At 42.1% G+C, this 17,524-nt stretch overlaps 1 protein-coding gene across 1 annotated transcript in view; it reads left to right on the top strand.

Annotated features, from left to right (window-relative positions):
- Positions 1–17,524, top strand: part of LOC134675468 (solute carrier family 12 member 9) — a 48,331-nt gene that overhangs the window by 8,534 nt on the left and 22,273 nt on the right. The window contains exons 3-8 of the mRNA XM_063533738.1: positions 2,396–2,518; positions 9,355–9,489; positions 10,166–10,300; positions 10,591–10,796; positions 12,225–12,429; positions 15,652–15,831. Coding sequence (XP_063389808.1) covers positions 2,396–2,518; positions 9,355–9,489; positions 10,166–10,300; positions 10,591–10,796; positions 12,225–12,429; positions 15,652–15,831 — 984 coding nt within the window. The remainder of the gene's footprint in view (positions 1–2,395; positions 2,519–9,354; positions 9,490–10,165; positions 10,301–10,590; positions 10,797–12,224; positions 12,430–15,651; positions 15,832–17,524) is intronic.

Here is a 17,524-nt window from a genome sequence, read left to right as displayed (position 1 = left end):
GACTGTGCAAGTGTTTTTATGGCTCTACACGATGGGCCAACGCCGGCCACTCCAAGCCAAGGAACGCATTTATGCGTTAGAGGGAGCAAGTGATATTGCTATCTCATTCTGCCGCATGGCTGCGTCCCTTGGTGTGGCCGGCGTTGGCCCATCGTGTAGAGGAGCCAAGTAAACGTCATCTGTGCTATGACAATCGCTGTCAACTTAGCTTGGTCTGACTCTAGTATCAATTATCATCTATTTGTGATAGGGTCCAAAAAACACTGCACACATTTGAGACGTTCCACGGCAAAAGGCACCTTATGGCGGCTGGCGCTTACGTCGCATAGCGCCGCAATAATATTGGAGCGGCGTTAATAATAGCGTAAGCGCCAACCGCCATAAGGTACCTTTACCCGTGGGACGTCACATTTAAATTATTTTTTTAACAATTGAGCTGATAAATAGGTAATTAGGTACACTTAATTAAACTCATTAACAAACAAGATATATACAGAGGTATTCTTAAAAGAAATTAATAGCTAGCTTAAGTCTAATACAATACACATGTGTTTCTTTAGTACATGAGTGAATTATCAAACAACCGAAGTATACTTACCTAACTATAAACACGCATGACTAATGAAATTAATATGTGCTGTAAATGGACTCAGAGCTGCGAGATGTCTGAAAAGAGCTCAAATGAAGGTAGGTATTTATTCTAGTATTGTTTATTCATAACAATATTATAGAGTCGATAAAACTTTGATGACCGATCTGGCCTAGTGGGTAGTGACCCTGCCTATGAAGCCGATGGTCCCGGGTTAGAATCCTGGTAAGGGCCTTTATTTGTATTGTAAGGTTCGGAAAGGATGAGTAATGAAACAAGCGAATGCTGGAATAATACTGACTATATTTCTAATGTTCCTCCTTAAATACACGAAGGTTACAACAAAGATTATTGATGTATAGAGGTGACACCACAGTATGATGATACAGATATCTGTTCCTGAGTCACGGTTGTTTTCTATGTATTTAAGTACTTATATATTATATACATATATCGTTGTCTGAGTACCCACAACACAAGTCTTCTTGAGCTTACCGTGGGGCTTAGTCAATTAGTGTAAAAATGTCCTATAATATTTATTTATTAAAACTTTGGTAGCCTAGCGGCAAGGGCGGTTTCAGACTAGTAAGGTAGGGTAGTGTTTATACTGTTTATTATGCTGCGTTTTTCTGTAAGTTGGAGGTTGGAGGTGCTTCCCCAGTTGGGCTCTGCTCTAGATATGGAATGACATCCGCTGTGCTGTGCTTTACCACACGCAGCGAGATGACATTCACAATACCTCTGTTTTGGACGTAGTTTAAGACAAACCCGGGTCTAATAATATGCCTTTTTTAGGCATCTGGGAGCCTAGAGGTAAATAATAGTAGTAGTAATATGAAAGTAATAATGTCCTGTTTTTCGTCGCCTTGATGTTTAGCGCAAAAAGTGTGACCAACAAGAAACGGATGTCGAGTGTGAAAATCGGCATTTCTCAACCACCGAGGTCAGTTTGGTGCTATTGTTGAAATCGTAATGAATATGACTAGCTATACACGAAAACGTGCATTATTATGCTACTTTATTATGAGTATCTAGTGTATGTACATATTAACATGCAAATTCATACAACACAACTCCAATAGATAACTAAAGTATAAAACAAACCTAAATCTAAAACGAAATAATACTAATCTTAAGGTTCCGTAGTTCGTTAAGGCTTCGTCACACGGGTGTGTTTTCCGGGCGCTTTTACATATATAAAACGCTCACGCCCCGCCTGGAACACGCACCCGTGTGACGGAACCTTTATTCGACATGTACAGTACGTCTGTCTGCCCGTCTGTAGATACTAGGTTTAACTTACTGACCGTCAAGGATGACTCCTACTAGAACGGTCCGGGTTCAGGATCACGCGTCATAGAAAACGACGTGTCGGGCGCCCGAACCCGGACCGTTCTAGCGTGAGTCATCCGTTAGGTAGTGCTAGAAAGCTGATATGGAGGTACCTAAATTTTAAAGAAACAATAGATCTAATAGAATGGACCGTAAGTCCGCAACAGATTTTTACGACTAAGTTCTCGGATTCTCGGAAATTTATAATGAAGCCTCGTAAACGTCAGCTGTCGATCCGTTGCCGGCTTAAGGAAAGGTAGCAACGAAAACATAATTAAGGAAAAATATATTTATCTAATAAAAGCAAACGCAAATGTCGTGTCTTACAGGGACCTAAAGAACCTAGCCGAGGACCGGGAAAACTGGCGCATACTCCACCGACAAGAGCCATGCTCTTAAATTATGGTGATGATGATATTTTAGACTTTTCCTTGCGATTTATCCCTGAATAGTTTCTTTTTCTGTTTTTTGCAGGATATGTGGAATTCGGAGAGTTCCGGTCGGAGCGGCCCGGCATCAAGAAGGTCGGGACCTTCGCTGGGGTCTTCTGCCCCGTCGTGTTGTCCATGTTCAGTGCTCTGGTCTTCATCAGAATGGGTGAGTCTCCAGGATATGAGGTGTGAGTTCAGAGCGGCTCGGCATCAGTGTGGGGACTTTCGCTGGGGTCTTATGTTTCGTAGTACTGTCCATGTTCAGTGCTCTGGTCTTCATCAGAACGGGTGAGTCTCTAGGATATGAGGAGTGAGTTCAGAGCGGCCCGGCATCAGTGTGGGGACTTTCGATGGGGTCTTTTGTTCCGTACTACTGTCCATGTTCAGTGCTCTGGTCTGCATCAAAATGGGTGAGTCTCCAGGATATGAGGATTTTGAAGCGTTGCTGAACTCTCTCTGACCTGTCAGAGCGGTCTATTTAAGTAGGCAGGCATATCTTACGGTAATAATACTATTGACGTCTGTCTTTGCTATGAATTGCTTAGTTAAATAACCACCCATATTGATGTTATAAAATGATTCATGACAATCATGACTTTATCGGAATGAGGAGTGACACATGTTATGTGGTGTGGAGCGTTACACACTCTGCGATTATGTTCATTTATTTTAATAATATGAAATGACTGTATGGGGATCTAAGTATTTATGAAGAAGTTTAAAATATCTTTATCATTAGGTACCCAATTTTTGCAAACCAAGGATTAGGAACTTATTTGTAACACTCACCCACATGGGTATGGGTGCATGTTTGTTTCGTGTTTTCCACCCTGGTGTCATAACTACTACTGAGTCATTAACACAATCTTTAAAACTTGGTGCAACACATTTCGTGTAGTCAGGAATATCATAAACATCAATATTTTGTTACAAAACCGTGAGTGTCGTTTTACGGTGTTTTAATTATGGACATCGAAATGTTTTACTAAATAACTCGTGTGAGTGCTAGTCAGTAGTTGTCTTTTTACCAATGTAATTACTCAAAAAATATACAACCGAATTGATAACCTCCTTCTTTGAGATTTTGAAGTCGGTTAAAAAGAGTTTTTATTCCTCCGTACACTGTGTTACCCCTGAGCATTACCTTCGCTTTTTAGTCAAGCTAAGTAGTAACTAAAGTGTTCAAACCTAATTGTTTCATCATGACTATCTTATACTATTCGAGGACCATACGCAGTTTATGCAGAAATCCGTTGATCACAATTATACACCAGGTCAAAGGAATGAAAACTAATATCCAAACACCAGAAATACTGTTTGAGAAATTGGGAAACACTGGCGTTATAACATTCAATCAACCAAAACTCAATCTGATAAACTACAGCGTAGAGGCTCAGTTGTATCCCATCCTTCAATCCTGGGAGAAGACCTGCTCAAGAGTGTTTTTCAAAGGCGCTGGAGATAACTTCTGCGCTGGAGCAGATATCAAATGGCTTCTATCTTCTGACCGCGACCCTACTAAACATGCTTGGATATCCACTGAATGCAACAACATATATCTCGTATCTCAAAACAGGATTCCTTACATCGCGTTCATGGATGGTGCAGCCATAGGCTCCGGTTGGATGTTAATTGCCAATGCCAGGTATAGAATCGCCACGGAGCGAACTGTAGTTGCCATGCCAGAAGGTCGTATTGGTTGGTTCGCCGGCTTTACAATTTTTTTACCAAAACTGAATAATCATTTAGGATTCTACATGGCGTTAACTGGCAACAATTTGAAGAGTAAAGACTTAATATTGTCTGGCATAGCTACTCACTTTGTTCCAAGCTCACGCTTAAGAGAGCTTGAACTTGAGCTGTTTCACTGTAACGTTGAGGATATAGAAGCATGTTTGAATGCGTTCAGCGAGCCGACGGGAGAATTCTCTTTAGCTCCTTTCTTGAAAGATATAGACCACTGTTTCTCTGCTGATACCGTTGAAGAAGTCATCGCAAGACTTAAAAACGTGGACAGTGAATGGTCTAAAGAGACGTTGGAAATGATGGCTCCGTTATGCCCAACCATGCTTAAGGTCAGCCTTTGGGCGCTGCAACTTGGGAAGACCCTTGGCATGAAGGAGGGTCTCCGGATGGTGCACCGCGTTGTGTCCCGATGTGTGGGTAGCTACAACGCACAGGAGGGGCTCAGGTCAGTCCTGGTGCGTAGTACTGATCGTCCGAACTGGCAGCCAGGAACATTAGCTGAGGTGACTGATGCTATGGTGGACAAGTATTATGAACCTCTGCCGGAGGGAGAAGAACTCAGGTTTTTTGACCATTAAAAGATTTGAGGCTGCCACGAGGTCCGAGCGGCTCTTTCGCGCTCTGTGTGGTTTATGAATAACGAACAGTAAAGTGAGATAGCAACATGTTTCTCAAATAGCTAATTTTCAAAACTTCGGAGCATGACTTTTCTGTAATTTATTGTAATTTTCTGTAATGTTTAGGTAATTCTGTAAAATAAATTTTGTATTAAAAGAATGAAGTCAAATGTTTTTTTATTGTTCGCATTAGATTTATTTTTAGGGTTCCGTACCTCAAACGGAAAATACGGAACCATATAGGATCACTCGTGCGTCTGTCTGTCTGTCTGTCTATCTGTCCGTCTGTCACAGCCCATTTTCTCCGAAACTACTGGACCAATTAAGTTGAAATTTGGTACACATATGTAAGTTTGTGACCCAAAGACGGACATGTAATGTAAACAAATGAATTTTAAATATGGGGGCCACTTTTGGGGGATGAATGAGAAAATTGAAAAATAAAGTTTTTCAAAATATATCGTGTTACATATCAAATGAAAGAGCTCAATGTGAGAAATTCAAATATTTTATTTTTTGTAATTTTATGATATTTTTTGTATTTTTTTTAGTTTAGAAGTAGTTCAAGAAAATAGGCAAAAAATGACCATTCCCCCCTTTATCTCCGAAACTACTGGGTCTAAAATTTTGTAAAAATACATAAAATAGGTCTTTACCTATAGATGACAGGAAAACCTATTAGAAATATGTAGTCAAGCGTGAGTTGGACTGGATTCCTTAACGCAGGTTCTCTCGGAACTAGTCACAATGAGCTTATTGTTGCTGTTGAACAAAGTTATGTAGACATAATGGCCATCAACGAAACCTGGCTACACGAGGGAGAGGAGGGGCGGGCGCCGGTCATACCTAACTATCGCCGGCGCCACATCCCGCGGCCGCGCTCCGTGCGCGCGCGCGGCGGCGGCGTGGGCTTCTATGTCAAGAGTGGAGTTGCGGCTCGACGCTGCGCGCACCCGCCCGATAAGGGAATTGAACAGATGTGGCTCAAGTTATCAATTAATGGTTTAACTCTGTTAATAGGAACTGCATACCGACCGCCATGGTTAAGTATCGATACATTTCTTGACGCAATGACTGATACTATTTCTTCGTTTTCTAAATTTGATTATATTGTGTTAATGGGAGATTTTAATATAAATTTATTGAATAATGATAGCAATGCCTCTAAGCTCAAACTGTTATTTACTTATTTTGATTTAAAACAACATATTGACGTACCCACGCATTTTACTAACAATAGCAGTGCCTTAATAGACGTGATATGTAGTAATTGTCTCGTTACTAATACTCAAGTAAATTATATTCCGACTTTGAGTCACCACGCATTCTTATCTTGCGAATTAAATATTAGAAAATGTAAACCTCTGCCACAAAAAATATGTTTTAGACCACTTAAGGATATTGATCAGGAACTATTTAATAGATCCCTAGAATCTATTAAGTGGGAATGCATATCCGAGTTAATGACTGTTAATGACATGGTAAATACCTTCAATTGCGTAGTCCTATCCCTGCTTGACGCATATGCACCTCAGAAAGTAATTTTAATTAGAGAGAGGAGCTATCCGTGGATAACTCACACGATCAAGGAAATGATGCGTTTACGTGACGAGGCACATAACACGTATAAAGCGTCGGGACTAGACAATGATAAACTGTATTATCATGAACTCAAAAAATGTGTAAATAAAGCATTATTTCATGAAACGCGTGCGTATTTTAATCAAAATATTAATCGAAATGCCAGCAACTCTAGAGCTCTTTGGAATAATCTTAAGCGCACTGTCAGAATTACTAAAAACTCACATGAATTAGAAATACCTTCACACTTACGTGACCCTGAACGTATCAATTTACATTTTCTAGAAGTTGCAGGGTAACGTGGCAGCACCGCAATCATATCTTGCTAAATTTGAAACCAGTAGCTTTCACGATTCTACCTTCAGATTGGAGCCAGTGGGAGAAGACCTTGTACTTAAAATAATCAAGACCTTAAAATCGTCCGCTCTGGGAGATGACGGTATCTCTTTAGACATGTTGCTTCTTACCCTTCCCCATTCTCTAGGTGCGATCACTGCCATTATTAATAAATCTATTTCTACCTCCGTTTTTCCTGACGCCTAGAAGGTTGCATTGGTAACGCCGCTTCCTAAAACAAATAATGTCACAAGCTTTAAAGATTTAAGGCCGATTAGTATACTTCCGTGTCTGTCTAAAATACTTGAGCGCGTGGTATACATGCAATTGTCAGCATTTCTCGAAACAAATAAAGTTCTCCCAACCCTGCAGTCTGGTTTTCGCAAATCTCGTAGCACGACGACGGCACTCCTAGATGTAGTTGATAATATTCTGTCAGCACAAAACGAGGGTCATAGTACGATAATGGCACTTTTAGATTTTTCACGTGCTTTTGATGCCATAAACACCCAATTATTACTATCCAAAATGAGATACTATGGTTTTGAGTCAGATACGGTCGCATGGTTTGCCAGTTATCTTAGTGGCCGCACGCAAGTAGTTCAAATCTCAAACAACACTAATTTATATGCAAAATCGAAGCCATCTGTCGTGTCCAGAGGTGTGCCGCAGGGCTCAATCTTGGGTCCGCTCCTTTTTATTCTCTACACAGCTGATGTCAGTGGTATTATTAGGAATTGTAATTTTCACCTTTACGCTGATGACATCCAAATTTACATCTCTTTCGACCCAATTGACACTGGTTATGCCGTTGACAAATTAAACAAAGATCTTGAGAATATTACAGCCTGGTCCGAGTCAAACTGTTTAGTGTTAAACCCTAGTAAATCCAAAGTTATGTTTTTTGGTTCCAAGAAACAGATTAAACAGGTAGAAAACCATCAACCATTTATCATTATCTCGGGAAATGTGGTAGAACGTGTATCGGAGGCGCGAAATTTGGGAGTATTGATGGATGAGTCATTGCGTTTCGAGGGTCACATAGCTCAAATTGCGAAGAACACATTTTACAGACTTAAAGTACTTTATCGGATTCGCGATTTCCTAAGTGTTGACTTGCAAATTAAGCTTTGTTCTTCATTAGTACTCTCTAAATTTGATTATGCTGATGTCGTTTATGGCCCCCGTTTATTAGCTAGTACAGACCGGATGGTGCAAAGAGTGCAAAACGCCTGCGTACGTTACTGCTTTGGAGTCGCACCACGAGAGCACGTGACGCCATATTTGAACTCTGCGCGTATTCTTAAAATGTCACTACGCAGAGAATTGCATCTTTCATCTCTGTTATTTGGTGTTTTTAAAACGTCTAAACCAGAGTATCTGTTTAATAAGTTTAAATTTCGCGGTAGCAGGTCAAGCTTGTATGGAATCAGATCAGTTTGCAATGATTTGTTGTTACCTCGTTGTCACTTCGCCGTTTTCAAAGGTAGCTTTAAATACTCAGCAACAAAATGTTGGAATAACATACCGCCACCTATCAAAAACTTAAATACAATTGGCACTTTTAAATTAAAACTCAAACAACAACTTCTAGAATTTCAAAGCACGCTACCTCGTCCTGGTACTAGAGTAAAACCGACGTATCTGTAGTGGTCGAAATCGTACTTATGCGCCGTTCAACTTTGTTAATCTCAGTACCTATACATATAGTAATATTATTACATTCATGTGTTTCCTCAATATATACTTTATTACCCAACGTATTTATTAAGCCTAAACATTAAACCTGCCTTCACATATGTCATAGTATCATACAGTATAATCTTATAAATGTATCCACAAACAATCATATATACACATAACTATATTATCTTCTACACAATCTAAAATAGTGTTAGCCATAGTTTCCGACAAGCAGCAAGCAAATTCATATTGTACGAAGGGTCGGCCTGAAAACCAGCGTTGTAGTAGGCAAGCCTGCTGCAACACATGCTGAGGTTCGCTCCTTTTTAACATCATAATTTAAAAAAATTATATCTACATGTAAACATAATATTTTTTGCCTATTTAAGTTTAATTCTAAGCTTATAATGTTTTGTAGCATTGCCTGTAAATATTTTTCAATGTGGTGTTAAATAAAAATTTTCTATGTCTATGTCTAATTACTTAGTTTTTGATTCGACCCCTACGGGTTTTTTAAAGGCAATTCACTCGCGTTTTACGTATAAAAAAAACATTGTTTTTTAATTGAGTGATGTACGGAACCCTTGGAACGCGAGTCCGACTCGCACTTGACCGGTTTTTTCCTTATTCCCCCCTCCCCCCCTTCCTTATCCCCGAAACTACTAAGTCTAAAAATATTTCTTTGCCTATAGATTACAGGACGAACTTAAAAAATGGCAGGATTAGATGATTTATTTCGTAAAAGACAATTACATCATAAGATTGCATTGAAGTCAAAAATATAAGAATTTCTAGTTTCCATCGCTTACAAAAATTTAAGAAGTTACATGACATCTATATCAGTTTATACATTCATACATACACCACCACACCACCACATAGGCAGAGACCACGGATTTCCACTTGCTACGATATCAGTTTATAATTTATATATACCTAGTAGTGTGACTAGTGACTACTTAAAAACAAATCAAAATATTTGATTTGTTCCCAAAGCTGTCTAATAACAGTTGTTGATAATGTCTGTCTTCAATTTCAGGGTACCTGGTCGGCAACGCGGGTCTCCTGGTGACCTTGGCGCAGTTCCTACTAGCCTACCTGATCGTGGTGTTCACCGTCACGTCCATATGCGCCATCTCCACCAACGGCGCCGTGGAGGGGGGAGGGGTCTACTGTATCCTTTCATCATGCCCTTTTGACCTCGGTTTTATAATATTAGACATATTGATGGCACGTGGGCGGAGGTCGGAGGATCTTGAGGCGAGTTGGAGACAGCGTGTGCTTCTTATGGCGTATATTCGGAAAGTGTCATGAATACCTTACGAGTACAAATTCGCTAGCCTAAAATAATTATAACTAATTACAGCGCCACCTATGCACTGTATAGGGAACTAAGAGGTACCTTTATGTAGATCGAGAAGCCATTTAGGGATTCTAGGGCTCAATAAAGTATGTAAGAGGTCAAATAGATGGCGCTGTTAACTAAACAAGTTAACACATTTACTATAAAAACTATGTATCCCTTTTAAGGGTTCCGTACCCAAAGGGTAAAAACGGGATCCTATTATTTAGACTCCATACTGTCCGTCCATCTGCCTGTCTGTCACCTGGCTGTATCTCATGAACCGTGATAGCTAGACAGTTGAAATTTTCACAGATGAGGTATTTATGTTGCTGCTATAACAATAAATACTAAATAACATAAATATTGAAGTGGGGCTCCCATAAAACAAACGTAATCTTTTTTGCAGTATTTTTCGTAATGGTACGGAACCCTTCGTGCGCGAGTTGGACTCGCACTTGACCGGTTTTTGTAAGTTTACAATCAGTAATTCCTTAGCGTACTCCAGTTATGATAAGTCGAACGTTAGGACCAGAATTCGGAGGCGCCATTGGAACTCTATTCTTCTTCGCTAACGTGGTCTCTAGCGCCCTCTGTATCTCTGCTTGCACTGAAGCGCTGGTGGAGAACTTTGGACCCCATGGTGAGTAGATACGGTGCATTTTCCCTTGACAATAATCCTTCCCGAGTTGTTATGATTATGTGTGTTGTGTCAAAGGAGTTTGGACTTTAGCGTAAATTATATAAGGTCTACTTGCATCATCCCACTAACCCGGGGTTAAGCAGTTAAACCGTTAACCTAGTGTCAAATTGTACTGGTAACCATGGCAACTCCAGGTTTAACCGGCTAACCCCGGGTTAGTGGAATAGTGCAAGTGGGCCTGAGTGTATGATACCTAATTCTCCAAGCATCATTAATCTTATATTTCCCAGGATACCTGATCTCTGACAACCAGCCCGCGCTACCTGACGGCGACTGGTACCGGTTCCTGTACCGGTCAATCCTCAACGCCATAGGGCTGTGCGTCTCGCTCGCCGGGGCGTCGCTCTTCGCACGCACCAGTCTGGCGATATGGCTGACCATGGTCGTGTGTTTGGGGAGCGCTATGCTGAGTTTCTTCATAACGGCTCCAGCACTGGTTAGTTACCTATCCGTGTAACTTTAAATATATTTTTTAGATTCTATTCATTTACAAAATTATAAGTGTCAACTCTAGTGTTACTTCGCCGGCGCGAGCGGTCAATGAATTAAGTACAGCTTGGCAAAAAGGAGTAGAAATTAAATACAAATACAAATTCTTTATTTGCCAGAATACAGTGAATATGTAGATGGTGACTTAAAATTAGTAGTACAGTGTACTCTACTCACAATTGAGCATGCAAAACTTATAATAGGTACATAATGTCATGCGATCAAATTAAATAATTGAAATAGCAGAAACCACAATAAAATAAATTACAAATCATTAAGTCAATCAAGCTGGATAAATTATTCTGAGACATTTAAAATTACATACAATTAGTCAACATCATACTCGTATTCGTCATTATTCATGTTCAAGAATTCACTTATGGAGTAAAAGCATTTATTTAATAGCCATTTAGATAGTAATTTTTTAAACTGGTTAGGCGTGCAATTTCTTAAATCGCTCGGTAACTTATTATAGACTTGAATACCCATACAGTACGCATTATGCCTATATATTTGGGTCTTAGCAAGAGGTAAGTGCAGCCGTGTTCTATGTCGTGTTGACCTTGGGAAGACCTGGGCATGGGTAGGGAAGATATTAGGATGCTTATGAACAAACAGTGCCATCTCTTTGATGTACATGCATGGTAAAGGCAGGATTCTAGTTGATTGAAATAAGGGTCTGCATGGCTCCAAGTAGTGGGTGTTGCATACTGCTCTTAGACACTTCTTTTGAATTATAAAAGCCTTTTGCATATCTACGGAGTTGCCCCAGAGTATTAATCCGTAACTCAACATGGAAGATACATAGCCGTGATAAGCTGTCAACGCGATTTGCTTTGAACACGTAGTACTGAGTCTTCGCAGAGCATATACATATTTTTGAAGTTTCGCACAAATGTCCGAAACGTGAACTTTCCAATTACAAAATTGGTCAATAGTGACACCAAGGAACTTAGTGCTAAATACTTCTTCCACATGTTCGTTGCCATGTTGAATATTTAAACATATACTACTGCTTTTTGGGGTCTTAAATTGCATTACATGGGTCTTATTAACATTAATTTTCAATTTATTATTATTTAACCAACTAACTACATTTGCAAGAGCATCATTTATGTCATCATTAAAATTTAAAAAGTGGCAACACTGTAGTGTCAAACCAATTTATACAAGAAAAAACGGGACGACTACAGTGTTGCCACTTTTTAACGTCTACTCTTTTTTGCCAAAGTGTAAAGATGGTTAGCTAAAAATGATTTCGTATGTGTGTGTCTGTTTTCTATTGGTTGCATTTCTATACAGATTTTTTTGAAATATAGTATTTTTTAGTCAAAAGCTTACTTAAATTATTTACAAAAAAACCTATTCCTTTCAGATCGAGCGCCCCGAGTCCAACACACTAACCAACGTGACGTACTTCAACTACACCGGTCTCAGCAGCGCCACTCTACTGTCCAACTTGTACCCGAAATACGGACGGGATTACTCCACCACGGACGGGGGGTTTGCTGACTTCGCTTCCGTGTTCGGTGTGCTGTTTACTGGAGTTACTGGGGTTATGGCCGGGGCTAACATGAGTGGTAAGTCACATTAGTAACTAATACTACCCACTTCAACTACACCGGTCTCAGCAGCGCCACTCTACTGTCCAACTTGTACCCGAAATACGGACGGGATTACTCCACCACGGACGGGGGGTTTGCTGACTTCGCTTCCGTGTTCGGTGTGCTGTTTACTGGAGTTACTGGGGTTATGGCCGGGGCTAACATGAGTGGTAAGTCGCATTAGTAACTAATACTACCCACTTCAACTACACCGGTCTCAGCAGCGCCACTCTACTGTCCAACTTGTACCCGAAATACGGACGAGATTACTCCACCACGGACGGGGGGTTTGCTGACTTCGCTTCCGTGTTCGGTGTGCTGTTTACTGGAGTTACTGGGGTTATGGCCGGGGCTAACATGAGTGGTAAGTCGCATTAGTAACTAATACTACCCACATTAACTACACCGGTCTCAGCAGCGCCACTCTACTGTCCAACTTGTACCCGAAATACGGACGGGATTACTCCACCACGGACGGGGGGTTTGCTGACTTTGCTTCCGTGTTCGGTGTGCTGTTTACTGGAGTTACTGGGGTTATGGCCGGGGCTAACATGAGTGGTAAGTCGCATTAGTAACTAATACTACCCACATTAACTACACCGGTCTCAGCAGCGCCACTCTACTGTCCAACTTGTACCCGAAATACGGACGGGATTACTCCACCACGGACGGGGGGTTTGCTGACTTTGCTTCTGTGTTCGGTGTTCTGTTTACTGGAGTTACTGGGGTTATGGCCGGGGCTAACATGGGTGGTAAGTCACATTAGTAACTAATACTACCCACATTAACTACACCGGTCTCAGCAGCGCCACTCTACTGTCCAACTTGTACCCGAAATACGGACGAGATTACTCCACCACGGACGGGGGGTTTGCTGACTTCGCTTCCGTGTTCGGTGTGCTGTTTACTGGAGTTACTGGGGTTATGGCCGGGGCTAACATGAGTGGTAAGTCACATTAGTAACTAATACTACCCACTTCAACTACACCGGTCTCAGCAGCGCCACTCTACTGTCCAACTTGTACCCGAAATACGGACGAGATTACTCCACCACGGACGGGGGGTTTGCTGACTTCGCTTCCGTGTTCGGTGTGCTGTTTACTGGAGTTACTGGGGTTATGGCCGGGGCTAACATGAGTGGTAAGTCACATTAGTAACTAAACTACCCACTTCAACTACACCGGTCTCAGCAGCGCCACTCTACTGTCCAACTTGTACCCGAAATACGGACGACATTACTCCACCACGGACGGGGGGTTTGCTGACTTCGCTTCCGTGTTCGGTGTGCTGTTTACTGGAGTTACTGGGGTTATGGCCGGGGCTAACATGAGTGGTAAGTCGCATTAGTAACTAATACTACCCACATTAACTACACCGGTCTCAGCAGCGCCACTCTACTGTCCAACTTGTACCCGAAATACGGACGGGATTACTCCACCACGGACGGGGGGTTTGCTGACTTTGCTTCCGTGTTCGGTGTGCTGTTTACTGGAGTTACTGGGGTTATGGCCGGGGCTAACATGAGTGGTAAGTCGCATTAGTAACTAATACTACCCACATTAACTACACCGGTCTCAGCAGCGCCACTCTACTGTCCAACTTGTACCCGAAATACGGACGGGATTACTCCACCACGGACGGGGGGTTTGCTGACTTTGCTTCTGTGTTCGGTGTGCTGTTTACTGGAGTTACTGGGGTTATGGCCGGGGCTAACATGGGTGGTAAGTCACATTAGTAACTAATACTACCCACATTAACTACACCGGTCTCAGCAGCGCCACTCTACTGTCCAACTTGTACCCGAAATACGGACGAGATTACTCCACCACGGACGAGGGGTTTGCTGACTTCGCTTCCGTGTTCGGTGTGCTGTTTACTGGAGTTACTGGGGTTATGGCCGGGGCTAACATGAGTGGTAAGTCACATTAGTAACTAATACTACCCACTTCAACTACACCGGTCTCAGCAGCGCCACTCTACTGTCCAACTTGTACCCGAAATACGGACGAGATTACTCCACAACGGACGGGGGGTTTGCTGACTTCGCTTCCGTGTTCGGTGTGCTGTTTACTGGAGTTACTGGGGTTATGGCCGGGGCTAACATGAGTGGTAAGTCACATTAGTAACTAATACTAACCACTTCAACTACACCGGTCTCAGCAGCGCCACTCTACTGTCCAACTTGTACCCGAAATACGGACGGGATTACTCCACCACGGACGGGGGGTTTGCTGACTTTGCTTCTGTGTTCGGTGTGCTGTTTACTGGAGTTACTGGGGTTATGGCCGGGGCTAACATGAGTGGTAAGTCGCATTAGTAACTAATACTACCCACATTAACTACACCGGTCTCAGCAGCGCCACTCTACTGTCCAACTTGTACCTGAAATACGGACGAGATTACTCCACCACGACGGCGGGTTTGCTGACTTCGCTTCCGTGTTCGGTGTGCTGTTTACTGGCGTTACTGGGGTTATGGCCGGGGCTAACATGAGTGGTACGTATCACTAACTAAATCAGAACCTATTTGATATATAGTTAAGTATTTGAGTGTCCAACTTGTACACGAAATACGGACGGGATTACTCCAACACGGACGGAGAGTTTGCCGATTTGGCTTCTGTGTTTACCAGCGTTACAGGAGTTATGGCGAGAGCTAACATGAGTGGTGAGTTTTACTAACTAAATGGGAACTATAAATAAGACATTATTAACAAACGATTATCAACTGTTTCTTAGAATCGACAAACGTTTATGAATAATGCGTATTTTGTGTGAGTTTTTTATTGAAGTTGTATCGAGCGAGCTGACATGCTTCAATATTACGCGAAGCTCTGCGCAGGTGGCACCATTAGCACATACAGTAAACAAACCTCATTGACATAATCAACGACAAATCACACGTCACGTCAATCACATGGCCTACCGCGCGACAATCGAAAGTTCAATTTCTGTTTCTCTATCACTCTTGCTGATTCGATCGATAGAGAGGCAGATAAAGAAATCCCGATTTTCGCGTTTCGCGGTAGACCACCTGTAAACAAACCGCCTTGGTGCATCAATGTCATAGTGAAAATTTGTCAAAAACTTTTTAAGGCCTAGTATGTATAAATTACTCTATGGTTTACTAACCAAATTAGTGCTGCACTCTGGCGGCAGAACATTGCAGTAATAATATTACATGGCTTCAATTCCCAAGGTGAGCTGAAGAACCCGGCCAGCAGCATCCCCCGCGGGACCCTGGCGGCGCTGCTGTTCACGGCGCTGTCGTACGCCGCGCTGTCGGTGCTGACGGCCGCCACGTGCAGCCGCGAGCTGCTGCAGAACAACTACGTGTATCTGCTGCCCGCCAACATCTGGCCGCCGTTCATCGCTGTCGGTGAGTCACGTGACTGCCTGTAGACCCTGGCGGCGCTGCTCACGGCGCTGTCGGTGCTGACGGCCGCCACGTGCGGCCGCGAGCTGCTGCAGAACAACTACGTGTACCTGCTGCCCGCCAACATCTGGCCGCCGTTCATCGCTGTCGGTGAGTCACGTGACTGCCTGTAGACCCTGGCGGCGCTGTTCACGGCGCTGTCGGTGCTGACGGCCGCCACGTGCGGCCGCGAGCTGCTGCAGAACAACTACGTGTATCTGCTGCCCGCCAACATCTGGCCGCCGTTCATCGCTGTCGGTGAGTCACATGATTCATTACCTTTTACCTTGCAGCTTGGTAAAAAAGAGTAGAAATTAAAAAGTGGCAACACTGTAGTGTCGTCCCTTTCAAACCAATTTATATGAGAAAACAGGATGACACTACAGAACCTCGGTGTCATTATGGACCAGTGTCTCTCTTGGGCGCCTCAGGTGCGTGAGGTTAGCAGGAAGATGTTTGCCGCAAGTGCATCACTCCGTAGACTTCGAAATTCTAAGATTGCGCTAGCTCAAACCCTCTTACTGCCCATATTAGACTATGCTGACATTTGCTATCTGGACCTTACGGAGGACCAGCTGAATAAGCTTGAGCGCCTCCAGAATCTCTGCATAAGGTTTATATTTGGCCTGCGCAAATATGACCATGTGTCACAATTCCGTTCTCAGCTCAAGTGGCTTCCTATTCGACTTCGCCGTGACTCTCATGTCCTCGCCCTTCTCTATGGCATTCTCTTTAACCCCGCTACACCACCTTATCTCAAAGAGCGTTTCAAGTATCTCTCTTCTATCCGATGTTCTCGGACTCATATTCTTGCTCCTCCTTCATCTACTTCAAAATTTTATAACTCCTCGTTTACCTTCCGGGCTGTTCGGTTGTGGAATGCTTTGCCAGTAGAATTAAGATTAGCTAAATCTCTCCCCATTTTCAAAAATCAGCTGAAAGTATACTTTTTATCTCTGCCTTAAGTTGCCATTTTATATATTGTATATATGTAAGTATAAAATATATATTATGTATATTGTATATTTATTTGTGTATTCGGTTTTGTTGTAATAGTTGTATAAGTAGTATGTAATATGTGTGTTTGTGTTTAATAGTCTCCATATTTCACTCCGTGCACTACCTGTTGACTTTTGTTTGAGTTACACATTTCCTGCTACCCAAAGGTTGTCTGGAAGAGATCGCTTTTTAGCGATAAGACCGCCTGTTGTTACCGGGTTCTATTGTAACACTAAAATTTCTTTGTAATTTTACATGTATGTAAGATGTATGGTTATTGGTGCAATAAAGAATATTTACTTACTTACTACAGTGTTGCCACTTTTGAATTTCTACTCTTTTTTGCCAAGCTGTACCTTTAGTTAGAAGTATTCGCACTAACTGTGCAGAAAGAAAGAAAACGATATGGCAAAATCACGAGAGAGAAAGAAACATTAAAAAACAGAAATGCATTACAATTTGGTGCTGTGTCCAGGATTTTTTTTTATTTACAACATGATCCATACCAGATAAGAACTTAGACTTACTTTGCTGTCGGGTTTCTATTATACCGTCACATATACAGTAATATTGTTTATTAGAAATAAGTCAGTAAAACCGTGTTGCTGCAGAAAAACTAGAATAATTTGCTGCCCGTGAATCTCGCCGTTCATTACTG

The sequence above is a fragment of the Cydia fagiglandana genome, chromosome 22 (genome assembly GCF_963556715.1).
Source record: "Cydia fagiglandana chromosome 22, ilCydFagi1.1, whole genome shotgun sequence".
Classification (NCBI taxonomy): domain Eukaryota; kingdom Metazoa; phylum Arthropoda; class Insecta; order Lepidoptera; family Tortricidae; genus Cydia; species Cydia fagiglandana.
This window is presented reverse-complemented; position numbering and strand designations above follow the sequence as displayed.